The 27,560-nt window shown below is 33.4% G+C and overlaps 1 protein-coding gene across 4 annotated transcripts; it reads left to right on the top strand.

Annotated features, from left to right (window-relative positions):
- Positions 1-27,560, top strand: LOC148599089 (phosphatidate phosphatase LPIN1-like). Of its 4 annotated transcripts, none has more exons than XM_088559911.1 (16): positions 1-131; positions 4,878-5,114; positions 11,300-11,404; positions 11,647-11,793; positions 13,280-13,593; positions 14,065-14,249; positions 14,964-15,114; positions 18,014-18,319; positions 18,989-19,058; positions 19,627-19,797; positions 20,102-20,320; positions 20,775-20,923; positions 21,265-21,504; positions 22,347-22,461; positions 23,283-23,386; positions 23,755-24,059. In XM_088559911.1, the coding sequence occupies exons 2-16, from the start codon at positions 4,926-4,928 to the stop codon at positions 23,912-23,914; spliced, it is 2,625 nt and encodes an 874-aa protein (XP_088416037.1). In that variant the 5' UTR covers positions 1-131; positions 4,878-4,925; the 3' UTR covers positions 23,915-24,059. The 4 variants fall into 4 exon arrangements, with proteins under 4 accessions (XP_088416037.1, XP_088416036.1, XP_088416039.1 ...); XM_088559910.1 differs by lacking the exon at positions 1-131 and adding an exon at positions 2,811-2,889 and having other exon boundaries at positions 23,755-27,560; XM_088559913.1 differs by lacking the exon at positions 1-131 and adding an exon at positions 2,877-2,990.

Consider the following 27,560-nt stretch of genomic DNA (forward strand, 5'->3'; position numbering starts at 1 on the left):
GATTGGCTGAGAGTGACTTGCCCATGGAATTTTTTATCTGATTTTAAGGTCGGTACAACCGTTAGCACGTTCCGTTACATGTGGTTTTTAACCCTGTGATTGGGGTTACGTACCAGCCGGCTGATAGACAGGTAGGAAAAATTGCTTGCTTTATATATATATTTAAAACAATAAACATTTTAGCATTAAATTTATATATGTACAGTTGTAGCTTACTGCTTGTGTTGGCACTTCCGGAAAATTAAAGAAATTTAAGTTGAAAGTATTTACCCCTTCTCCAACATTTCCTATTTGCTAAACTAAATTATAACGAAGTGCCTTTAACATGTTGTTTTTTTATTGATACAGTGCTGAGCTTAATTTGAATCTTTCAAAGTCAATGTTCAGCCCGGGCCTCCTTATTTTCATCCTGAATCTATAATAGTCCCTGGATTAAATAATTTTCGTGTGCTTGTTGTAATGCAACAAACAACTCATATCAACTGTTTGAAGACAAATTAACCCCTTCCCAGAGATGACCCCAGCTTAACCAATCATGGGTCAGTTAGAAAACAAAGAATTGCAAACTACCGGTAACAGTTACTCACGTGCACTTAATTACTACATTAGTCGTTTACCGCGCAAATAATAATCGACCAATATTAGTAATTTGTTTTGTTTATAATTTGTTGTTTTTGTTTTTGTTTGTTTGTTTTCTGGGGGGGTGTCTTCTACGTTTTGAGATCGCCTACATCATCCATATATGATACAACGGTTATAAAACGTGACTCGTTCAAATTTATTGGTCACTCTACTAATTTTGATGCAGTTTAACTCCTCCTAAATGTTTTAGTGGGTCCGGTTTGACTCGTTCAAATATATTGGTCACTACTAATTTTGATGCAGTTTAACTCCTCCTAAGTGTTGTAGTGGGTCCGGTTTCGTTCGTATGATTTAATAACTGAAATTAAAAAATATATAAACCACTTCAACTCACTATCAGAAAACAACATAAGTTTGATTTTTAACTCTAACTCACTCCCAATGCTCAAGGCAACAATTGATTATATCAACAACTGTCAAGCTTTCATTCAAAGTATAATGTTATAATTTTCTGGTTGTTCACTGTCGTCCACAACATTATACATGTAAATGATAGCAATGTTTTGTTTATATAAATGTTTGTGCATTATGTTATTAAGTTATTAATGTGTCATGACCATTTAATGAAAATGTGTTTGAACAATAAATAATTTGAATTTGAATTTGTATTGGTTCTGCATGTAAACTCACTGTATTGGAATCATCTCGTAATTCACTGCCATATTTTTGGCGCAAGATTTAATTTGATCATAAAAAATATGGTTTCTAGGACATTTTGTTGGAACTTTCACGCTGTTGGATTGTTACATCAATACAAAAAAAAAAAACAAACAAACAAAACTGCATGATTCAATGTCCTTTTAGAATGGGGTCTGGTTGTAGTCACGTGGTTGTAGTAAGAAACCTTGGTTATATTTAACATGCTATTAACTAATAATTGTATAATCAACTGAATCATGTGTAGATATTATAATTCCACATGATTATATAGCCTGTCAAGGACTTCTTAAATGATGACAAACCAATATTACTTTACTTCACTTAACTATTCATTTAAAATTTTGGAGAAATATCAACATTTCATGAGAAAATCCCAATTATGGGCGGAGGCATACGTACGCCGGGTCGTCAACTTTTCATCATGTAGCTACATGTATTAAAAGGGTCATTTTGTTATGTCGAAAATGAAAAAAAAAATGCCCATTTTGTATGAAGACGAATACAATGCGAAAAGGGTGGTGTAACTTTTTTTGTGTGTAGACAATGAAAAGTGACACTTGCCATACCTTATAGCAAGGGCGGATCCAGAACACTATGAGGAGTGCGAGCCGAGGTTCCTCAGAAAAAGAGAGGTTCTTAGACATTGTTTGCATTTTTTTGTCAATTTTACGTATGAAAATTTCCAGTTTGAAGAGGATGCTTACTCCTTGAACCCACTCTGGATCCGCCACTGTAATACTTAGTATTTTTACCCCTAGGGAATGAATGTATGTGCCCGGGATTTTTTATTTAGATTAAGGGGTCAGTGTTTCTACTGTTTTCTTGGGTGTACCATCTCGCTTTAGTCCAATTTTGGAAAAAAATTCTTTCCTCTTAATGTTCAAATGATGAGGGAAAACAGAGACGTAAAGAAGATGAAGATGATATTGATGAACAATGATGATAATGATGAAACTTGTGTGACGACTGGCTCATTCGGGGAGGAAAGCGTTTTATTTAAATATGTTGCAATAAATAGATGGTATTTAAACAAGAAGAGAATATATGTAAAGAATATTTACTACAAAATTGGGGTGTTTTTCTGAATCAGCTAATAAGCGATATTTGTTCTTTTAAATACTTAATACTAAAATATTGACAAGAACTCGACAAAAAATGGTTAGATATTGATTTAAACATTTGTGTTTATATATGATAAATCTTGTTTCTTTTTTAATGATCGACGGATATACAATACCGGACGTGTGTAAAACAAAAATATTAATTATGAATCATCGTCTGAATATAGCTGAAATATTGCTGCTCGGACGTTAAACCCCAACAAACCAACAAAATTATGAATCGCAACGATTGTCAGGCCATACTAAATCACCAAATATCTATATTTAGATAATGTTTTTATTTAGATAGATCACAAGGTAATGTGTATTGCACGTATTTAAATTATGTGATTTACATATCAGGTTTTCATTTCGACCAATCATATTGTTCTTTTTTTCTATGTGACCTTTGACCTTGCCTCCACATGATCCGCCATACAATCAGACGTCAAAATTTAGGTTCACGATAAATTCGTGGAATTTAATTGTAAGTAAGGTGAATTTTCGTGAAATTTGTATGACATATTATTTAAAAAGGTGGTTACTTTCCTACTGCGGAATATATATTCCTAAAATGCAGAATGTTTAGTAAGTGAATGGTTTAAAGCTGACCGGTAAGAGGTGTTATGCGGTTTATAGGCCACAGACGGCCAATAACCCTTGGGGTATTTGTGTTGTTGTACACTGTTTTTAGCACTAATGCGTTGTTAAACGGCCCATTTAATCTTTACATAACAACACATAATCGTCCAGACCATAACAATTAGCTTTGTCTGTTCACATGATCGATTTAATCGAAACAATTTCAGTTACCTTGTTCTGTGGATCCTGCCCCAAATATACAGTTACGTATACATGTAACTGACTGGGAAAGGGACAGTTTGGGTCGATGGTAACAGCTTCACTATGTTAAGTAAGTTTTACTTCTACAGTTGGATGTTTTTGGTCTTAAGCTAAAAGCTTAGTACACTTGTGTGACACTGGAGTAAAAATTCTACTGGAGTTTATACTCTTCACCTTTTGAACTGATTTTTTAGGATTTATGTGTGTTTAATTGTGTAATATTTTTTCCACAGTGGCCAGATTTTAAAGGGGATGGTTGTGATTATGCCAAAGTATTTAAAACTTGCCACATTTTCTGCACCTGTCCCAACTCAGAAATTTCTGGCTTCTGTATATATTGTTTCATTTTCACCTGTAGATTATTTTTATGTTCCTTGAGTATGTACATTGTAGGGGCAACTCATTTGCTGTACCTTTTTATATTGATGTTTTGGAGCCAGCTGCAGCCTGCCCTGTGGACTGAGGGTTACCTCGTTCATTGAAGTCCAATTGGTGGCCTTGGGCTGACATTTTCATCCCAGTAGGATTGCTGTCGCTTTGACATATTTGCCATACCTATTCTCGTTATTATCCAAAAACGGTATAAAGTCTGAATACAATGTACATATTCTGAACCTCAAATAATGTCTGGACCCTTCAGATTTGAAATAAAGAACGACAAGGTTTATCACCATCTGTTAGCCTTCTGGGTTCTGCAATTCATTTTCAAATTACAGGAGATTAATATGTCAAAGAGACAACAACCACACCAGCATTAAAAATGTCAGGTCAGACCATGGGTCTTCAGTGAATGAAGATATAACCCTCAAGCTACTGGACAGGCTGCAGCTGGCCCCAAAACAATATTGTATATGTACACAGGAACAGCAAAATACATGTAGTTGCCTCTACATGTACCTGTATATAATGTACAGCAACGAAGTAAAATGCTATTGAAAACAAAACAAGACACATAGAGGCCAGACATTCCTGACTTGGGACAGGTGCAAAAAATGCCTTATGGTTTGTTTTTATCGCTTATTTTGTTTATTTTCAAATCCGTGAGAAGTTACATTTTCGTCAACACAGAAATATAAAAGGAAACAATTGGAGCTTAGCAGATTCCAGTTATGGGATTCTTGGAAGGAATTATAGAATTCTTTTTTTTGTTCTCTTAAATATGAACCATAAGTTCTGTCCGACTATTCTGCCTTAATGTGACCACCAATCATGAGTCATATTTTTGTCAGACCAAAATCGAAAGCTTGACTTACATTGTAAAGAAGGGCGGCATTTGAAAATGGGTGGGAAGACTTCCCTTTGAAAAGGGCCTAGCTGGAAAACTGATCACGACCATTACATTGTATGTATGCATGTAACTCTCAGTAAAACATAAGCAAGTTTTGTATCGACTAAAGCTACAGATTTCTTTTTTGAATACTGCTTAACTTATATATATGGACTTTCAAAAAATGATACCACAAAACTATTTAGACATTCTCACCCTCAATGAAGACCAATAGACTGGTTAGATGTTATCAGGGTGGTTTTCTTTGACATACTGCAGTACATGTTTCCTTCTTCTCACGTATTCATGTACTTTTCATGCCATGCACCTTCAAAAGTTTACAATCACAGATTATGTATTTTCAGATAAACTATGTAAGGGCACTAGTATGTAAGAAAGGGAGATAACTGGAGATGAGTTACTTCAGCTACGTTGGCAGATTATTTTCTAATGTTAAAGGTTTTTATAATGAGATCAATGCAGCAACACTCACTGGGGCTATTGACGTCATTATCGTAGAGCAGGAGGATGGCACATTTAAATCATCTCCATTCCACGTCAGGTTTGGGAAGCTCGGTGTATTACGAGCACGAGAGAAAGTGGTAAGTCTTAAAAAATATCAGCATTGTACAGTATGTACAAATGTATATCACAACTGTAAACTATATGCTACTGTGACTACTATAAACATGATTGAAAATTAATTTCTCCACTCTTCACTATGTACAATGTACAATGTAGGTCAAGTCAATGAAGCGGCTGAAGCCAAGGACTTCTCCACTCTCCATTGTGAAGATCAAGTGAGTTGTACCACAGTGTTCTCCCCTCTCCCCTGTGGAGAAAAAGTGAGTGCTGTTAGTTCACTTCACTCCACTGTTGAGATCAGATGAGTGGAGTCACAGTGTTCTCCACTTATCACTGTGGAGATCAAATGAGTGAAGTCACAATGTTCTCCACTTCTCACTGTGGAGATCAAATGACTTGGGTCACACTGTTCTTTACTTCTCACTGAGGTGATTTAGTGAGTTGTGCCACAGTGTTCTTCCCTCTTCACTGTGAAGATCAAGTGAGTGGAATCAGTGTTCCCCACTTCTCACTGTGGAGATCAAAGGAGTGGAGTCATTGTTCTCCACTCTCCACTGTGAGGATCAAGTTAGTGGAGCGACAGTGTTCTCTACTCCCTAATGTGGAGATCAAGTGAGTGAAGTCATACTGTTTTCCCCTTTCCACTGTGAAGATCAAGCGAGTGAGTGGAGCCACTCTCCACCATGTACAAATGTAGATCAAATGAGTAAAGACTGACAGTGTTCTCCACTCGCCTGTATCACAGTGAAATGGATGGGACCCACCAATTTATCTGGGACTCACCTTTCAAAAAGTGGTGAGTTCCAGAACTCACCATGTAAAAATCCTAGTAAGAACAGACCCATCGAAACCTGCCGGACCGTCGGACCTGTCCGGTAAAATTGTCCCGGGTCCGGTAAATACACGTTGCTTGTCGGCCCGGGTGTCCGATGTTTTTTTCTTACGTTAAAGAAGATTTTCTCAAAACTGAAGTGGTTTTTGTGAATAATAAAACTAGAACGTTTTAATAATTACGTGAATTAGTCTACAGTCTAGCGAGATAGTCAATCAATTTGATTGTAAACAATAATATGTAACTTCCGGTTCATTCGCTACACGTCATTTCGTCCTTTGATATATCGTCCCTTCCATTGTCTCGCTACTCGTTTACATGTGAAACATGCGGTCATTATATTGTCAAAATAATAATGAAAAAAATAATAAAGTATATTTCTTTTACATCGAAATTGATAAAGATTAATAATTGAACATCTGATAAAACAAATTTTCATTTGAAAATGAATAATGGTGACAAATTAACAAATTCAAGAGCCCATACCCAGTAGTTTTAAAATCAGCTTGATAATAAAATGTACTTGGAGATTCCCACCCCCCATCAAAAATGTTAGCGTGTCGATAAATTGTTCAGAGTTTTTTCGGTCAGACAAATTGTCGTTTGGTCAGACAAGTCATCACCTTGTGTCTGACCGAATGTCAGATGTGCTTAAAAAAATTTCGATGGGTCTGTAAGAACCCTGGTATGGAGATCAGGTGAGTGAAGCCACATTGTTCTCCACTCTCCGCTGAAATTCAAGTGAGTTTGTCTGTTTTTCTGTCTTCCCATGATTTCCAGATAATGACTGGATTAGCATCCAAAATGTAGTTTTTAAGTCAGGCCATTTTTAACATTGTGCCACCCCCTTTTTTCACCATTACCTGGCGGTGTATCACTTAATGTTTCATTAATGCCCTATTTTTACTTAGATGAAGAAGCAGTGGATAGTTGAGAATTCAAAATAAATATTGATGGTATTCGAATACAAGTTCTACATCAAATGCTTGCAACATTAAATGTGGGCTCTTTGTAAGCCTTTTTAGCTCACCTGGCCAAAAGGCCATCTTGGCAATTGCCATCACTATGTGTCTGTTGTCAGTCATTGTCTGTCATTGTCCTTTGCCTTTTTTAAACATCTGCTACTCTGAAACTACTCTACAGATTGTAACCAAACTTGGCAGGAATGTTCCTTAGGATATTTTTAACAATCCCTGTATGGGTATATTTTATCTGGCAAAAAACATGGCCGCAATTACTAAATAAGGGTAACAGCAAAATTACTGATCACTAATCTGATTCATAACCAAGTCAAGTCCAAAATAAATCTGGCAAAATACACCACTGGAGCAGCTGGTACCACAATGGTTCAAACGAAATAGTGGGTTAAATCTAGGTTTTACAGCACGTTAAACCTCCCTCTACCAATGCTGCATGACTGTACCAGTGATGATTAAAAGGCATTTGCATGCTATCGTCTTAATCAGTAAATCAGGGGTCAAATTGCAGTATATTGCAAATAACTCAAAAACAATTGGGTTTAGGTAAAATCTGACAGTGGGTTAAATTGTTCAACATGATTAGTTGGACCTATGCCTAAATTTTCAAAAAAACCAGTAGACAGATGAATGAATTAATGAGTCCTAAAATGGATTTTTTCCTGAATTTAACATTTCCTACTTGGAAAATCTTCGATGAGACAACTTGTAGGATGGATTGTAACCAAACATGGCATAAATGTTTAATAGATTATCCTTAGCAATTTTTTATCTGTTGAAAACATGGCTACCACAACCAAACATTGAGGATTTGTTGAAATTACTGGAAAACTAATGGATTTAGCCAAATTTTATTTGGAGAAAAAATTATTAGCATGGTGAGACGGACCTACATGTGTGCAGAAATTGTCATAAAGATCTGTTGCTCGATGTTGGGAGTTATTGCCCTTGAAGAGTCAAAAATGATTATGACAGATTTATTTTGTGATATGAAAGCAGGGTGGATAAGTGTGGCGCTCACTATTGATTAAATGATTCTTGCTACAATAGTATGGTAAGGTCACGAGTCTAACTTTAGCTTAAAAGACTATTTGACCTGGTGAGCGATTCAAGCTCTCTACAGCCTATAGATCATGAATTCATAAAATGAATGTTTCTGGTTTGTGGTTTTAAAAGTGAAGTGTGAATAAATTTGGTCACAAATACTGTTTACATGGATTAGTTACACATACATTTGTTTACCAAGGAAACAATTAATGAGCTGTCAGGATGTTACATATCAGTATTTTGTATCTTTTTTACTTCATGAAAGAAAAACCTTGTTCTGGATTAAAATGTCAATGAATTAGTCAATATTACATTTTCCAATGTAAGAAGAGTTCATTTTGATTTAGTTTGTATTGAAAAATAGATTAACACAAGTCAAGTCATATTTCATTATACAAAGTGAAAAAAAATGTAGTTCAATCATAGTCTACTGATTAAAGACAAATCTCCCTTTGACCATACAAGCAAAATGACGTCAAGATCCAAGGGCCACTTTGGAAAATCTTCCGTAAATGCCAGGCGTCCGTCTGTATGTCCGTCTTTCCTACACAAACTCACGACTACATTTTCATAACGGATTCCAAGGAAACTTAAACCAAATGTTACTAATACTTCGACGGAAAAAAAAATGATAATCAGTATTGCCCGATATTTTAGGGGGAGTTATGCCAATTTGATTACCATACATTTTAGAGAGGATCGGATGGGAGATATGGAACAATGTTCTTCTCTTGGAGAATGTGAGCTAGTTTTTTCTAATCCCGACAAGATGTTTAAATGAGGAATATTAAAGATAGTCCCTTATAATTGCAAATAAAACATACATGTAATTTGCCAGTTCATTAACTGAGGTAAAAATGTAGAAAAAATGTCATGTGGGGTATCTAATCCAGGCATGGATTCAGTTCGGTTTTTAAATTTTATTTATTAGCCCACTTGAATTATACATCTCATGCATATGATTGATTGTAGACCATTTGCAAAAAAAGCCATCTGTGCAGTATCAGAGTAGGAACACCGGAAAAATAATATAGCCTTACAATCAGAATGTATGTTTATCGACAAGGATGGCCTGCTAATTTATTTTCTTTGATTCTATTATACGTTTCTGTCCTGCCCTTTTTTATAGACAACTTTTTTTTCTGCATAGAGCACTGAAATATTTTTCTAATGTAAACGGAAAATATTAGGTAGGACAATAATAAATCCTGCCTTTTTATTTCTTGAAAATTTCAATCATGCACTTTTATTTCAAATTTTGAAACAAAGTACGCCACAAGAAGACACAAACTTGTACAAGTACATATGGTAGGGGCGCTCTCTTAATGTTTGTGTGAAAATACATGTACTTCACCAGCGGCTGTTGGGCTATATTTTCTTCCTTTTGTTTAGTAAAAATATTACTACTAACTGTTGAAACGTTCCACATACATTTGTAAATATTGAACCTTAAATCCCGATAAGTCATATCTGAAGTATTATAAATAAACATTGTGGTACATGTAACTTAATTTTAATATGAATACAAATTATAACATGTTCATGCGAAGAGACACGTTCGTGCAACCAGAATAGTTTTATATATATATCGCCTTTTGCCCAATTTTCTGTTTTCTCCAGTTGTAATTCTTTTTGTCTTCCGCTTATTTCTTCACAGTCAAGTTTTGTATTGCGGTTTTAATATTCTATTTCTTCTAAAGACGTTCTGTTGCTGAAAGAGTAATCAAGGGAACCAAGGTTATAGCGGTAATCAAAAGAATGTAATCCAGGGACGAAGACCAGACATGGAAAACAGACATACACAACAAAGAACATGAAGTAACTAAAATCATACATACAAAGTAACAAAACCAAATGAGCAACTCGGACTCCACTAAAAACTGGGAGCATAGACCAGGTGCACCGGTAGGGTAAGTGTCCTCTGCTTTTCTAGAAACATCCGCCAAGTTGCTCATAAAAAGTCAAGTCCGGGGTAGACAAACGAGGAAAGGAAAACTATGACCCGTTGAATAAATCAGTTTTCATGGTGCAGATGGATACACCATAACGATCCATGAGTTCACGATGACGACCATAAAACTTCTGTAGTGATGACTTAAATCTTGTAGCAACGTAACCAACGTATGAGTTGTGATATGAACACTCCATATGCAGGTGCCGAAGGGATGACTATGACATAACATCATCCGACATAACATTTGAAGTAGGAAACATCCAATTACCAAACAAAATTATGCAGAAATGGTACACAGATATGATTATCTTTCTTATTTAATCGGTGACCCCCCACTTTTGAAAGAGTTTACAAAACCAGCTAATGGATGCCTTTTCATACCACAAATTTGAAAAAAATCTTAATGTGAGAAGTATTTCAGATTACTGTGAATATGGTTCTAAACTTAGTTTTTTCTTTTGGCTGGAAACAATAAAAGGTTCTTTTTAGGCGGATAAAACTCCTTGTATTTTGTTTTTAATGTTTTATGAATGAAATAAAGACAATTTCCAATCTACTGGTACAATGTATATGGCATGTGTCATTTGTAAAAATATTGGCAAGGTTAGAGATGTCTGAATTGAATTTGGAAAATGACAAAAACTCCAGATTTTACAAATTTTTGAACTGCTATATCTTTGTTAAAAGCACAGTGACCTATATTTTTTAGAAGCTTATTTCAATGCCTTTATACTTGAGACAGTTCCATTAAAATTTCACGAAATTCCTAAAGTCAGAACTGGTTAGTGTGATTTGTCTTTAAATTCAATCATAGTCTGATTAGATCAAGTAAAGTTTTATAATATGAGGGAGTTATTAACTGTTAGAGGACAAATTCACAAGCCAGAGCAGCCTAATTATTAGACATTTGACACTTCACTTTTGAAATGTAGTTATTTTTAGAAGTGTTTTGTTTGTTTTCTATGTTACATGTTTCACTCATGAACTTAAACTCTGTCTCAAATACTGGCCTGACATTTTTCCAGACTTTTTTTCTAAATGCCTTGTAATATTGAACTGATACTAATGTAAGTAAGAAGGTCTACTGTAATGAGTTGAACTGTTCCTTTTTGGCTGATTTTTCATTTAGTAATGCCCCTTTAGCTTAGAAAAATTGTACTGCAGGCAGGGCTATTCGTGTTGTGCAGACACATTTAGTTTGTTATGGTTGTATTAAACACAGGAAAAGGGAGTTTTGCGTAAAGTATATCACATGCTGTAGCTACTGTGTTAAATATAAATGTAGTCACATTGTTATCATGTTTACCAAAGAATTCAGTAGGCTGAATATAAAAAGAACATTAGTATGAATGCAATAGATGTAGAAATCACAGGTGTAATGGTTTATTTCAGGTTGATATTGAGATCAATGGAGAGGCAGTTGATTTACATATGAAGTTGGGAGAATCTGGTGAAGCATTCTTTGTCACTGAAGTGGAGGAGGAAGAAAATGTTGAGGTAGTTGGGAAAACTTTGTTGAGTGATATTGAGGTTTAATAGAATCAAGTTTAAGTATTATCATGATTATTGTTAAAGAGAATTTAGTACATATATGTCATGAAAATATTAAAATGGAAATTATACTTGCAATTTTTAAAAACGATTTTTATTTTTTAATATTGCAAACTTCTACTTTTTTTTTGATCGTATTGTGAAGTAATGTCTGAACAATTACAAAATTATAAAACATTTTTCTACAGGATATTCCAGCCCACCTTGCCACTTCTCCTATGCCATCAGACATTAATCTGATGGAGAAAGGTGTTAACGACATGAAGAAGAAATACCTTGGAGATAAAAAGAAACGGATGAAAAGAAATAAGGATGGAGATGATCTGGAACTTCAGGTTTGTCACTCTAAAAGATTCAAAATACCTTTGTTTTCTGACTGTACAACTCAGCTAAATACAGGTACTGTCTTTGCTAATGCAATAAAAAAGTTATCATAGATACTGCATGAGACGGGACTTCAACCTGATACAATTCTTCAAACACCACTAAGTTTTAATATTTGGCCAATCCAGAGATAAAATTGGGACCAGGTTCCTTGGGTTTTTTATAGACAAGTGGCTTTAAAGGCTAAGGGTAAACAGTCTCTCTCTTATTGGTCATCAAAGAAAATGGAATGATAATGCTACTATCAGTATTTGAGGATCGGCCATTTTCAATGATCTTCAAAATTTCAATGGGCCATTCTTTCACATTCTTTGTAAAAACATTTGATTTTAATGGGACCTATACCGCTGGAATGTGATAAATTATGCATTGCACCCTCTAATATAAGTTATAAGAATCTAGGTGACTGATTATTTAGACTGTCAGTAGATATTGTTGGAGGGTGAGACATTAGCCATTGTCAAGGTGACTGATTATGTATACAATCAGTAGATATTTTTGGAGGGTGAGACATTAGCCATTGTCAAGGTGACTGATTATGTATACAATCAGTAGATATTATTGGAGGGTGAGACATTAGCCATTGTCTAGGTGACTGATTATTTATACAGTCAGTAGATATTGTTGGAGACATTAGCCATTGTGCACTCTGTAGAATCTAAATCATCCTAAGTTCCTAAGATATTTTATGACATGACAGCATACACAAGATTTCCTTGTCATTCATTGAAGACCAATGGATGGCTCTGGGCTGACATTTTGATCCCGAAGGGATTGTTGTCTCTGTGACATATTCACCATATCTATTCTCGTTTATGTTTAAAACACTCTAAGTTGATTAGGCATGCCAATTATTTTTGTCCATTCTATTGCATAATTCATACCACTGGGTAGGCTGCAGCTGGCCCTAAAACATCATTATGTAAAGGTACTGTTGAATACTCAAGTACAAGTAGCATAAAAATAAACTAAATGTGAAAAGAATGATTTGACAATATCATATCTATATCCCTTATGAATGAGTCTATTGCACAATTTAGTTAACTTTAAGTATTCCATGCTTTTTACACTATGAAATTTATTCAGTAATTTTGCTCTTGTACTTTCTCCCGGCAAAATGTTGCAACAAAAATAAAAATTTTTGTTGAAAATAGCAATGAATTATAGAGAAAATCTATATAGTTTATAGGATAGTAAATAGTTATCATTAATAACCAAAGTTTGATTTCCAAGAATATTAAAGATTTAACAAAGAACAAGTTCCTCATACTTGTTAAATCTGGCTGTTTCTGGGCACTCCTTATCATATTTTTGTTATTCACTCTTTTCAATTGATCATCCTGATATCACTCTTACCAATGTATGTTTTGTTTATAGCATGTTCTTGTTAAGATGCTAAACATGATTTGTAGTGAGTTTGTTCTTTAATTATTTCAGGAGAAAGCTGACAATATAACAGAACTTAATGAGCTGAGCAGGAAAGTAAGACGTAAAAGGTCAATGAAGCGTAAACAGGCAGATACACCTAAAACCCAGACCAAGGATGATCATGACATATTTCTGATTGAAGATGTGGAAAATGCTTCCTCAGATGAGGAGTTGGCCAATTTGCCCATGATTAGCATGCATAAGTCTGTTAGTCTACCTGTGGTGGAGGACAATAAGTTTCAGAGAACAGAGGAATGGGCACAAAAGTCCTATGATGGTTTTCCTCATGTCTTTAGTGACACAGAAATGTCCCCTATTAGCAGGTACTGCTGTTAATATTATCTTACCTCTCAAGTTGGATAATTGAAGTTTCAAGTGGCATGCATATACATGTACAAAATGTATATGTGTTGAAAAGTTTAAATGCACACTAATTACAGGGTTTAACCTTCTATGAACCTTGTTTTATTGGGAAATTTGATGAAAATTCTACTCATTTAAATTAAATTCTAGGTTGTCATTTAGTAAATGAATGTTGAAAAATAAATGAAATTTGGTTGTCCTCCCAGTAAGTATAATTTAACTGTATGAATAGTAGTTTCACTTGTCCCAGGCAAAAGGACAACCTTTAACAACATACCCTGAATTATAAGGATAATTAACATGTGGAAATTCTCCATTAGTACATGTACTGCTGAAATATAAAATTTCAACATATTGTCATCTCTTGCTATCACCAACTTTGATGATAAATTATTGATGTTCTAATTTCAACTCTTTTTTTCATATGCCAGTCCTGTAGGAAGTCGACCTCCTTCTCCAAAGAGTGACACAGAATTTGAATGTCAAAGGTCATCTACTGGTAACTTTTTCACAGAGGAAGACACTACACTGTGGGAATGGGGAGATTTGCCAAGACAGTCTGTAACAGATTTACCACCAGTCAGCACAGAATCAGAAAAGAGAGAATTTGATTTAGGTCAGACACTTTACATAAACTATTGCCTTTTATGATCTTGAACTTTCATCTGCTTCCAAGTTTGAATTGAACTTTCTCACATCAGGATTGTACATGTGTACCATTATGGTTTTTTGTGTTGTGTATATTTCAGACCTAATTTTCAAATTTGGAATTGACTGTTTCATTTCTTTTTATATATTATATGTTTACTTCCGATTTTAACAATTTCTGCTTTTTTTTTGGTCTGGTATTTATGTCGAATTGTGCCAATTCTGTCTCATATAGGTGATTTTCACAGCATTTGCATGGATTCTTCTAGCATTCCTCAGGGTAAATTTAAAAAGGACCCTATCTCAATGAAAATTACTTCAAAATCGTGCAGAATTTCCCAGTTAACTGAATTAAACTCCTAATTTTTGATTTAGCACAAAATCTTCCCAGAAAGGACCATTCCCAAAATACCCAGAAAAATTCCTGCCTTATTACATCATATGGAATGAGATACATTACCAGTATACATGTAGTTTTCCAACATGTTTTAAAATCACTCTCTATCAGTGATATTAAGCAGTCTGAAATGGAGGGATCATGAAGATGAATCATAGACAGAATCATCCAAAATCATATTAAAGATGAAGTTATGAATGGTATGCTGTAAAATCTGACCAGTATGACCTTTGGATTTGTTTTCAACAATGCATGTTTATTTACCTGTGTATTCTCTGATTACAGACAACAAGCAGGCATCCTCCACAGGACTGTTTCAGTTTATGAAGACAACGAGAAGTGTTCGACACAAGCCAGAGCTAGAGGGTATATACCTAGATGATCTCAACTTGGATGAAATGAGTCCTGATATCGCCAAACTTTACTTCCCGAAGCGGTAGGTATTCACAAAGAAGTGTTGGCCCATCTTCTTATGAAAATTTTGTTAGCAGGTGTGGCCTCTTCGCCAATGAAGACTGTTGGTAGGTGAAATCTTACATATTATGGATTTTCTGTGGTATCAATTACTAAACTGAAACCTCACTGCGTAGCTTTATGTTGCTTTATATAGATTTTGTTTGCATACATTATGATTGACATGCATTAAACACTTTCTTATAGCTGAGCTTTTGCTTTATTGCATTGTTGATTAAATTGTGTTACAGTGGCTTAGCTTCGACTGACCCAATAAAATTAAAGTCATTATTGCATTGTGTAAGATTCAGGATTATTTATAGATAGTAGTGATTTACCGAATATTCTCTGTGTAAAAATTGTTGATAATTCACACTGTGAAAAAAAAATTGGTAGTTTCACTCTCTGACTTTCTCCTGCCAAAAACATCACATCAATCTGCTGATCAAAAAATTAAAAATTTATGTTAAAAATAACAATGAATAATGAAAGAAATTGAGTAGAATAATCAGTAGGAAAGAATGAATAACCAAAATATGATCACATTTCCTCGTTAAACCTAGCCATTCTTCACCATGGTAATCATATTTTGGTTATTCACTGTTTCCAATTAATTATCCTATTTGTATTGTGTCCTTAATATGTTTCTGTTGCTCTGTAACAAATAGAATCTTTGTTGATGAAGGGCACATAATCGTTGTTCTGTCAACTCAGACAATCATTGTTCTGTCATCTCGTACTGCTTTTAATGTGTCTTTTATTGCTTGTCATGTTTCATGAAAAAGCTTTTCTGAGCAGTAAGTAACAATGTATTGTGTATTTCTTGTATATAACTGCAGTCATTAATTTTACCAATGAATATGTATGAACATAGTTAGACAAACATGTGCTATTCACAAAGTATTTCAAATTCATATAATGCATGTGACTTATTTGGGGGTTTGAAAGGCATCTTTTATGGTTAAGTTTGATAAAAACCTAATTTTTGATACTTAAGTTTCATGCTTATAAATCTACCATTATAACTCTATCTATACTTTCTTGTTGGACATTGTTTCAAGTTTTCCATCTATTATTCAGTTACACAAACCTAAGGTTCCAGTTTTGAGATATTTAGTAGAAAGTATGTTAAGAAGACTCATTGGTTTTTTAGAACAAATATTTAAATTTTTATGTACCTTGCATCAGATGTTCATACATACTGTGAAAGTACTATTGTTTGTGAAGTACCAATTTTCGTGGATTTAGTGGGTAGGTCAAACCACAAAATTTGGTTCCGAACAAATAGTAGATTTCCATTGATGTATATGCTGAAAACTTCAAAACCACAAATTCAAGAATCCACAAACTTGTTTTTCTTCTCTAATCCATGAAATTTGGTATCCATGAATTAAAGTACTTTCACAGTAAATGTTTCCTGCCAAAGTGTTTTTCAATCCTCTTTTTAAATAAGCCCTGCTGTATTTTTGCAATAGCTCTTATGCACATGTATGCATGTTTTCATGCTTGAATTAATTGAATGTTGCTTTTTAATTTGATAGAATGTCGTTTCTGTAAGTATGCTTGCTTGCATGAACCTGTCTATATCACCTATAACATGTAATAGTAATATGGCTAAAATGTAGTAATATACATGTAGCCAATATAATTGTAGCCATCTAAGAAGCATTATTATTTTGCCACCCCTTATTAAACTTTGAATTCAGACTGTCTCCTCTAAAAAAGATTCCTATATAATATCATGGTTCCGGAGAGTTTTCCTGTGACTTTTTAATTTCCAAATACTTATTCTTCTTCCTGTAACCATTAATGGTGTGGCACCTCCCTAAATATATAAAAGTAACGAAAATCAATGTACATTTAAATCAGTTCAAACCACATGTATGTTTAGAAGAGAACGTAAATGTAAATGTAAACATGAATACAAAATTCTATATGTACGTGATTGTACTTTTGTAGCCAGGCTTTACCATTACAAATCCCAAAAAAGTGAAAAAACTGCTTGGATGTCACCAAATTTGGAGACTATGATTCATTCACTAAAAGTAAAGCAACACGCAAACTTCTACAGGTCACCACACAGTCTTCAATACATTCAATAATGGGCAAAACCCACGCCATAAACAAAGCAGTAAATGGCCCCAAAAAATGAAACTATTTATAATAGAGAAGAATTGACCTATAGAATAAATGTTAAACCAGTTACTTAGAATATTGTCAGACCTTTAGTGATGCCAGACTAAATGAATATTAACAACACATAAACCATTGAAAACTAGGTTGTTACCAATCTTACTAAATTGTCATTGTCATGCTGTCTCTAATTTGAATCAATTAACACTCCATTTAAGGTTATGGATTGAATTTTTTCCTAACCAAAGTTATTTATGAGTGAAATGTTTTCTCTTCATTCATCAAATTAATAAATGTACATATATCAATTTAGTTATTGGAGATTCATAGTATTAATCTATAAAATTTCTATGAGGTTTTTTTCATTAAAGTTTTAGCCTTTTGTGTGGAAATTGAATACAGTGTACCAGATATGATCGTTATTAATGTATGATGGGTCCATCTGGCTTCAGAGCTACAAAACTTGATAATTTACTGAGGAAATCCTTAACTGGTTGTAATGTCATCAATATCCATGATTTTGATTGGAGTAACCGGGGAAGTATTTTTCAAGTCTTGTGGTGCTCAGGCCAGGCCAGGCTGTCTGTCTGTTTTTCTACAAATCTTATGATAATAAACAAAAATTATGAGAATACAGCTTGTCTTGAATGAAAGAAGATTCCAATTTGTTCTTGATATTTTCTTGTTCTTCTATTACATTGCTTACTTGGATACTGAAAACATTAATCATTGTTGCCTTTGTTCTACAGATTCAATGAGTCCCAGTTTCACTCAATCTGTCAGAAGGAAGACGATGTTGAATCCGGTCATGGATCTTCACTTCCTGTCTCACCCCACTCTGTGGAGGGCGCTGTCTGTGGACCTCCAGCTACATCATTTCTCCAGTCAGAGGTCAAACATTTAGGACGTTACTCCATGTCACTATGTGGGGGTTTGGCCAACCCTGAAGGTGTGACCTTAGAGAAGTTCATGCAGAAAATTGTAACATTTGAAGATCTTTGTGAAAACTTCAACATGATAACGAACCCAGACCTAGTCATTAAAATAGGAGAACAGTAAGTATGTGAAATACAGGTATATAATATGGGTCATCAGACTATCAGGAAAATACAGGAATGTAATGTGGGTCCTCAGACTATCAGTAAAATACAGGTATATATAATAAGGGTCCTCAAACTATAAGGAAATTACAGGTATGTAATGTTGGTCCTCAGACTCAGAGGAAAGTCCGTCAATGCGAAGGTTTTTACCATTATAGTTGTTGATATTTGGATCATGTGTTTATAAATAGAATAAGTGAATAATTTTACATACATAATTAGGTATTGATCCTCTGGTCAAAAATATAACATCCCAATACTATATCTGTTTATAAAGTACATCTTCATACTCAAATCTTTTAATTTTGCAGGAATAGATACTTACCTCTCAAACCGACATAGTCTGTTACTGAATACCTTTTATGTTTAGAACCAGTATCGTGTTGGCCTCGAACATATCTAGATCTTGCACTCGGTCCATGCTTCCATATTTTAGAGGAGTCCGAGTTGCTCATTTCCTTTTGTTACTTAGTATGTATTATTTTAGTTATTAATGTTCTTTGTTGCGTATGTCTGTTTTCCATGTCTGGTCTTTGTCCCTGGATTACATTTTTTGTATTTCCAATAAAATCTTAGTTCCCTTGATTACCCTTGTATTTACTAATATAAATGTATGTGTTGTAGGTATTATAACTGGCAGACAGCAGCCCCTCTTATATTAGCAGATATTGTATTTGACAAAAGTATTTCTGAGGTATGAAATATTGATGTCTTTAAACATAATTCTCAGTTGAACAAAAGTATACAAATTCAAGTAAAGAATTCAATGCATTTTCTAAAAAAAAATTCCTTAGAAACAAAGAAAGCAAGCACAAATTCTTTTCCCTGACCATATAATGGAAGAAATGTGAAAAACATCAACATTTATACTTCTATAGAGCAAAAACAAGCACAAAATTCTTCTCCCTGACCATATAGTGGAAGAAATGTGAAAAAACATCAAGATTTATACTTCTATACAGCAAAAACAAGCACAAAATTCTTCTCCCTGACCATATAGTGGAAGAAATGTGAAAAACATCAACATTTATACTTCTATACAGCAAAAACAAGCACAAAATTCTTCTTCCTGACCATATAGTGGAAGAAATGTGAAATACATCAAGATTTATACTTCTATACAGCGAAAACAAGCACAAAAATAATTCCCCATGACCATATACTTAAAGAAATGTGGATAACATCATAACAAGATTTATACTTCTATGTATAATATATATTTAGAAACAAAATGTACATTTTGCATCAATGATTTTTGATAGACTGCCCAGAAACGACTGGTAGATGAATATATGCCTAAGAAGAAAGAGAAACGATCCAGCGGGGTGTCGTCGTGGTTCTCATGGGGAAGGTCAGCTAAGGTCATAGAGGAACAAGAAGAAAAACATGTCACCCAAACTTCTATGTCTGATTCAGAAATTGGATCTAAATCAGTGAGTAAAATTTTAATTTCCATGTCTGATTCGGAGATAGAGTCTAGGTCAGTGAGTAAAATTCAAACTTCTGTGTCTGATTCAGAGATAGAGTCTAAGTCAGTGAGTAAAATTCAAACTTCTATGTCTGATTCAGAGATAGAGTCTAAGTCAGTGAGTAAAATTCAAACTTCCATGTCTGATTCAAAGATAGAGGCTAGGTCAGCGAGCTAAACTCAAACTTTAATGTCTGATTCAGCGCTTGATAACCAGGCAGAAGCTTATGAATAATGATTTATGCCATAAGAATGATTATGTTTCATAGGCTGATCAGACAACCCTGAGTCCCCCCACCAGTCTTCCTTCTAGTGTATCTGGTAGTCCACGTAAAGTTCGGAAAGATACAGACAACAGTTTGGCTGATGATGATCAGACCTCTAGTGAGGCTGAGACAGACTCAGACAAGAATGATATGGATAAAAAGAGGAGAGAGTCAACAACAGAGAAATATATTAAAACAATCAGACTGGACTCAGAATCTATAGTAAGTTTTAATGACTAGGGATCTATTGTAAGTTTTAATGACTAGGGATCTATTGTAAGTTTAATTGACTGGGAATCTGTTGTAAGTTTTAATGATTTGAATCTATCATGAGTTTTACCCTACTGGTGCACCTGGTCCATGCTCTAAGTTTTAGTGGAGTCCGAGTTGCTCATTTGCTTTTGTTACTTTGAATGTATGATTTTAGTTACTTTATGTTCTTTGTTGTGTATGTCAGTTTTCCATGTCTGGTCTTTGTCCCTGGATTACATTCTTTTGATTACTGCTATAATCTTGGTTCCCTACTTTACTCTTTAATAACTTGGAAGTTTTAATGACTGGGAATCTATCATAACTTTTAATGACAGGGTCCAGGAAGTCTTTCGTTTTTAGGACTCAGAATCTATTGCATGCATTAGTCATAATCTCATGATTAAATTCATTTCTTTTGTTATAGAAAAAACTGAATCTACAGCCTGGAGGAAATGAGGTAGTTTACTCAGTAACAACCCAGTTCCAGGGAACCAAGAGGTGTACCAGTCACATATACCTGTGGAGATATGATGATAAAATTATTGTCTCTGACATTGATGGTACCATTACTAAGTAAGTTATCTACCTGTGGATATATCATGATAAAATTATTGTCTCTGACATTGATGGTACAATTACTATCTGTGGTGATATATTGTACAGTTATTGTATAGTTGAGGGGGGGGGGTGAAACATAAATTGCTCATAATGGTCCTGTTGAAAATGACATTTGTAATTTGGAAGTGATGTCAATACTTATGTATTATATTTATATTTTTCTATAATTGGTGAGCATTAATGTCTGGTGTATAATTCAGACTATACAAATTTTTCTAACAATATGATATGTATAAGTTTTACTGATAATATCTGTTGATAAGCTTTCCTTTAAGACTGATGTTTTCTATTGACAGATCAGATGTATTGGGTCAGATTCTGCCCATTATTGGCAGGGACTGGTCACAATCAGGAGTTGCACAGCTTTATACCTCTATCCAAACTAACGGGTACAAGTTTTTATATTTATCAGCGAGAGCGATTGGACAATCTAAAGTAACCAAAGATCTACTTAAAAGTATTAAACAAGAGGTCCATGTGTTACCTGAGGGACCTCTACTTTTATCACCTACTTCTCTAGTCAGTGCCTTCCACAGGTAAATAAATATTTTAATAGAAAGTTCTTGTCTTGCCAGGTTCTTGCATTGGGTTAAAATTAGAAATTTTGAAATTTTGTTAATTTCTAAAAATTGTTTCTATAAATAGGAGTGAGATTGGAGTGAAAATGTTTTATCAGTGAAATGACTATTAGAGACTGTGTGTAGGTCTTTATGTACATACATGTACATGTATATATTAGATTTGGTCAAGTTCAAATTGATGTCGTGTAAATGTTTTCTGTAAGTCATCTTCCACTTTAACAATATGTCAATAATTTTTTTAAGCAGCTTATTTTTCCATCTGTACTTTTCTTTACAGTATGTCATTTTTGTCAGTCATCAATTATGTAAACTTAAGATTTTTACTGTTGCATTAAGTATCAGTCCATATAAAATTCTGGCTATGGTAAGGTGATTCATGGTGTATAAAAACCCACGAATCAGACAATGTTTTTTTGGGTCTATATATGTTGCGTTTTTATGAGAAAATAGTTCTTTTGTATCTAGAACTGTACTTTGTAGAAAACTACACTTCAGTCTCCCACTAGAATCAACCAAATCCAAACCAAATCAAGAACAATAACTCTTGTAAAGTGCTAATATCATGTACAATCTGTATAATTTTATCTCGAACGCACAACCCCCAAATGAAAAACTATGATTAGTTTTGTGATCTATAATGGTTTCTGAACTTAAAATAAAACTGACATTGGTGGGTTTTTGCATGAATCTCTTCTTAACTGATTTTTATAAAGACTGCTACTTAAAACAAAACAAACCCAGTTTTGACTCTATAACTGTACATTGTACAACACATTTAATATTGCTTTATTTTGCAGGGAAGTTATAGAGAAGAAACCAGAAGAGTTTAAGATAGCTTGTCTGAAGGATATTGGTTGTCTGTTTCCTACATATGTTCAGCCATTCTATGCTGGATTTGGCAATAAGATCAATGTAGGAATTTTTGTTATACAAAAAATTGGTTTATCTCCCTTTGTGGATGATCACCCCTGCTCATGGAAACAACATGTGTTTTTCATATGACCAACATGAGACATATTGTAAAAAACAACTGGTAAAGGACTGGAGAAAAAAAACACACCGAAAACATGTTTCTTTACTATATATGTTTTATTTATAGTTTAAAAAAAACAAATTTATGTTTATTTTATTTTATGTTGTTCCATAAGTTCCTTAATATTTTTCATATGTTTTAATCAAATGAAGACGTGTGTATTTACTTAAAACTGTTCTCTTTTAAAATTCTCAAAGATTTTAGAAGTAATTTAAACAAGGTATTATTCAAATTTGGAATTACTTAGGATTTAGAAAATAAGTTAAAAAATAATACAGTGTATATAAAATTTTCCCCTACTAGGGGGGTTAGCCATGCCCTCATGACAGATAGGTTTACTATATTTTCCTTGACTTTTGTTATCCAACTAACCCTACCACTTAGCCATGCCAGCATGACTAATCCCCTTAAGTAAGGGTTAATTTCACAGTTACTGTTAAGTCTGTTTCTAAACTCCAAAATAATTCCAAATACAAATAAAACAATGTTTTTATTTGTTTAGTATACATTAATTAAGCATTAAAAAAACCAGAACAAGCAGGACCAGAAAATAAATGCAGTACAGGAAGCATAATTTATACAACATGCCGCTGATACAGCTATTATAAATGAACTAAAAAAAAAAACGAAACACCCTTATAATAGTTAAAAAAATTTCATTGGTATGAATAATTATAGACCATTTACATATTATTTTCAGGATGTGTATGCCTACACTGCTATTAATATCCCTCCATACAGAATATTTACCATCAATCCACGCGGTGAATTAAAACAAGAATCACATTTCACATTCCAGTCATCGTAAGTTACTATTGTTATAGAGTTTGCAAGCCTCATTCTAGTTTTATTTTCCTTTTTGGAATTTCCGATGTAGAACGTATTGGAATGCAAAGACGGATCTGAATTTTGTTGTTCACTTAATGGATCTAGATAAACTGAATTACAATGCGAAATCTTTTATTTCATGATTTTCTTAACAGTTTTATTGTGTAGAACAAGATATTTTGTCATTTTTTTATCTGTATATTTACACGAAAAGATGTTTAGTTTTAAGTTATGACATAAAATTACTATTTTCTACAATGCTATCATACAACTAATTTTCTCCTTTGATTTTTTTAGAAATAGATTTCAACTGACCATAGTTTAATTTATATTTTTATTGCCAGGTATATTAAGCTGTCAGATATTGCTGATCATTACTTTCCCCCGGTGATTCATGAAAATGCTTTGGAATGTAGTGAGTTCAGTAATACCACGTTTTGGCGCCAACCAATCGTCACTGTCAATGAGACAGAACTGAAGGAAATCATGGGTCCTGTTAAATGACATGGGGCTCCGATAAGCAGCCAGTCAAGGAGAATCTTAGATACCAGTCTAGACAGATTTATACAGGATAGACGACGTTGCCATAGTAACAACAGTATTGATCTTTTGGACGATATTTACAACGATGAAGAGGAAGATGAATTTGATATAGGTCAAGCCATTCAGGTGTATGACAGAAACCAGAACAAGGTTGTCTATTGGTTACTTCCCTTTAATATCTATTTATAAATCAAAGGTCTAGAACTTCAAAGGGGAATTTTAACTGACTGAAAACATAGGTGGATTCTATTCCTTAATAAATGATAAGAACAATTTTTTTTTCTAAAATCAGTCCTGGTAACAGTTTTGCATGAATTCTCCCTTACAGGAATTTTCATTTGATTTTGTTTTCAGCATTTTAACAAAGCATTTTTTTAAGTAAATTTTTGTGCCATTTTTCTTGTGTGAAATATATTTATTTCACCCTCTTTAGTTTGCTTTATGTGTTGACTTTTCTCATTGTTTTTAATTTAATTCTTGGTGTATTTTTTCAAGAAAATTAATGAATTACACTAAGTTTCTGTTGTGATTATCATGTCAGGGGATTTAAGGTTGTGTTACTATAAATAGAAACACTGGTTGCTTATCGAAGTAGATATGAGGTGTTTTATATAGATATGTGAGATTCTAGTCCGATGATATTGTTTCTGCACTAAACAGTAGATTATTATTAACCAAGGTATATTTAGAATAATTAATTAAAGCAAGAAAAAATCATGAAAATTGATCACTGTAAATAAATCCCTTTATTAGGAAAAAAATGCTAGACATGATGTAAGTCATGGAAATAATTGCAGTCATTTAGAATCTAGATCCTGCAGTGGCATTGCATCTAACTCTAGATTGGTACAACCAGAATGATGCCTTGTCAGGAGGTTCTGGGACAGTCATATAATATCCTATTTTAAAAACAATTTTGACAAGAATTTTCATATTGGTATGACATTAGTTGTACATGCAGTACCAGGTGCTACACTACTGTCCAGAAATGCAAAATATATGTGTATGAAAATAGACTGGTTAACAGTATCTCATCAACATCTCAACTGTCTTTCTTGTGTTTATCATTTATTTTTTTTATCAAGTTTCCGAATGTACAATGATCTCAGAACATAGATTTTTTGTATTGAGAAACAGAAATATGGTTTAATTTATTAATAGTAATTCTGGTGCATGAAATAATTTCACGACTGGTCTCACATGGGTTTTATTTATCATATTAGCTGTCTCTTTATGAACAAAAAGTTACATATAAGAACATGTCAAAACACTGTTTTGACAATGTATTAAGGGGTCTTTATCATATTCAGAAATTAATCCCCGGTCAAAACTAATATGTCAAATTATAACTTGATGATATAAATGCACAACTAATAGTCATGCTCAATAAATAAAATTACATTTACGCATAGGTCTTGACCAGTTTTTATTGACAACACAATGGCTGAATGTGAATTAACTTTACCTTAAAAGTAACTCCTAGATAAATATGAAGGACAGTTTATATGTCTTCTGTAAGTTGTATCTCAGGTAATGTATTACATTGTAATTTCTTGTGTATTTTTAGTATATTGTCATTATGTTCAATGAACTACATACAAGTTTAAATCTATGTACATTATTTACAATTACCAACAGGATATTTTCTATTCTCAAGTTGTTTTCTATATTGCTAAGTAAGTCTAAAATCTTTGGATATTGTTTATACATACAAAATTGTTTCTTCATTAAGACCCGATTTTTTCCACCTTAAAGAAATATATATTTTTTTTAAATCTTATACTGTGAAAGTAATACTTTAATTCATAGATACCAATTTTTGTGGATAAGGGGAGAAACACAAGTTTGAGGATTCTTGAATTCGTGGTTTTTGAGGTTTTCAGTATTCAAATCATTGGGAACCAAATTTTGTGGTTTGGCCTACCCATAAAAACCATGAAAATTAGAACCCATGAACAACAGTACTTTCACAGTATTGTCTGTTACGATTCTGTTTTATAGTACCTGGACAAAACATGGATGGATTTAACTTGATTGTAGTTTATTTTATTGTAGTTATTGATTGTATGATTAAGAACTTAAGTTTTATTAAGTTTATCACTTACTTGAATCCCATGAATGACAGAAGTCAATATAATTGACTGTAGGATTATTGATTGAACGTCATTAAGGCTCTGTTTTATAAAAGAAAAAATAAACCTTTTCAAAATTTGACAATTCTAGACATGGAGTAGACAAACATTTAGTACAATGAAACCTCTCTGGACCAAACATGAAGCCTTCTCATATGACATTTGGTGCTTTTACACCTTCGTTGACCAACCTCCTGACCTAATTATACTAATCAGTCACTCTTAAGGTGTCCATGGTCACTGTAACTCTAGATAGAATGTCTGGGTCTTGAGTAATTTAAATAACTAATTCTTCTGGGAGGATCAGAACATTAACTTTTATTATGATATTTTACAGCCATGCATACACATGATACACAGAAGGGATTACAACATATGTTTTTCATATGTTTAGGTCCAACATGAAAAACTTATGTTCGGAATGTAATTAATTAATTCATGAAAATTTTGTACATGTAGGTAAAGATTGATGAAACATTAACATATTGGCATTATGGCAAGTATTATGAATTGTAAGATTTAGTGGTGCTCAGTGCTATGTAAATTTGTTTTATTCAGTCAGTGTATTGTAATTATTTACTTGTGTTATCATTTGCATGTATGAAGTCATCTAAATATTCATGACCTTGACTTACATTGTTTTCAAATAAGGTGCTAAAACAAACATACAGGGTGTTTTAATTAATTCATTTTATGGTAATTTGATTGCAAGTAATACACATCATATAATATCAAGTCATATAACACACTTGAATATTAATAGTTTTACGAATATCAAAAGTATTATACGAGGGGACCATTACGTTACCATGGAAAGTATACCTAATTCCTTAGACCACATTTACCACGTTCCTGAAGAACCATTCCCAAACTTTATTTTTGATGTTATTTTAAGAAGTATTATTGTGACCTCTGGAGATATATAACCCCTCCACGTAAACTGCTCTGTCTATGTGTGTTAAATGTTATTCTAAGAAGTATGACCTCTGGAGATATATAACCCCTCCAAGTAAACTGCTCTGTCCATGTGTGTTAAATATTATGTCAATTAATTAATGTATAATGTTGATGAATTCCCAGTCACAACCAATTTAATTAATTATCTCCCCTTTCTCCCCTCTACCTTTATGTGGGAGCATCTGCTTTTTTATCATTTCATCTTGTACGAAATTTTAAACAGAGTTAGTTCTCCTTACATAGACATTTTGTGTAAACATTTTTTCACCATAACATGAATCAATATTTTATGACATATTTGTAGAATTCATTAGGTCATTAGAGTTGAAATTTGGTGGTGACCCGTATAGCCGGTAATTTACATGGGTGCCAAATTTCACTATATTCAGAGAATGGGGTTATTACATTTTCGTGGTAGTTAGTTTCTATCTACAGATTTAATGGAATAGAAATTATAGGAAAATATATTTTGATTAAAATTTAGTAAGCTTTTATTTTTGTGATCCTCCAAACCTCAA

The sequence above is a fragment of the Perna viridis genome, chromosome 14, assembly GCF_037379345.1.
Source record: "Perna viridis isolate PV_CMFRI_1.1 ecotype Kerala chromosome 14, ASM3737934v1, whole genome shotgun sequence".
NCBI classification, from domain to species: domain Eukaryota; kingdom Metazoa; phylum Mollusca; class Bivalvia; order Mytilida; family Mytilidae; genus Perna; species Perna viridis.

Coding starts and splice junctions, on each gene's coding strand:
- LOC148599089 (XM_088559911.1), top strand. CDS start 4,926: ATGAGTTACTTCAGCTACGTTGGCAGATTATTTTCTAATGTTAAAGGT. Junction 18,320..18,988: donor GTCATTAAAATAGGAGAACA/GTAAGTATGTGA, acceptor TATGTGTTGTAG/GTATTATAACTGGCAGACAG. Junction 21,505..22,346: donor CTAGTCAGTGCCTTCCACAG/GTAAATAAATAT, acceptor TTTATTTTGCAG/GGAAGTTATAGAGAAGAAAC.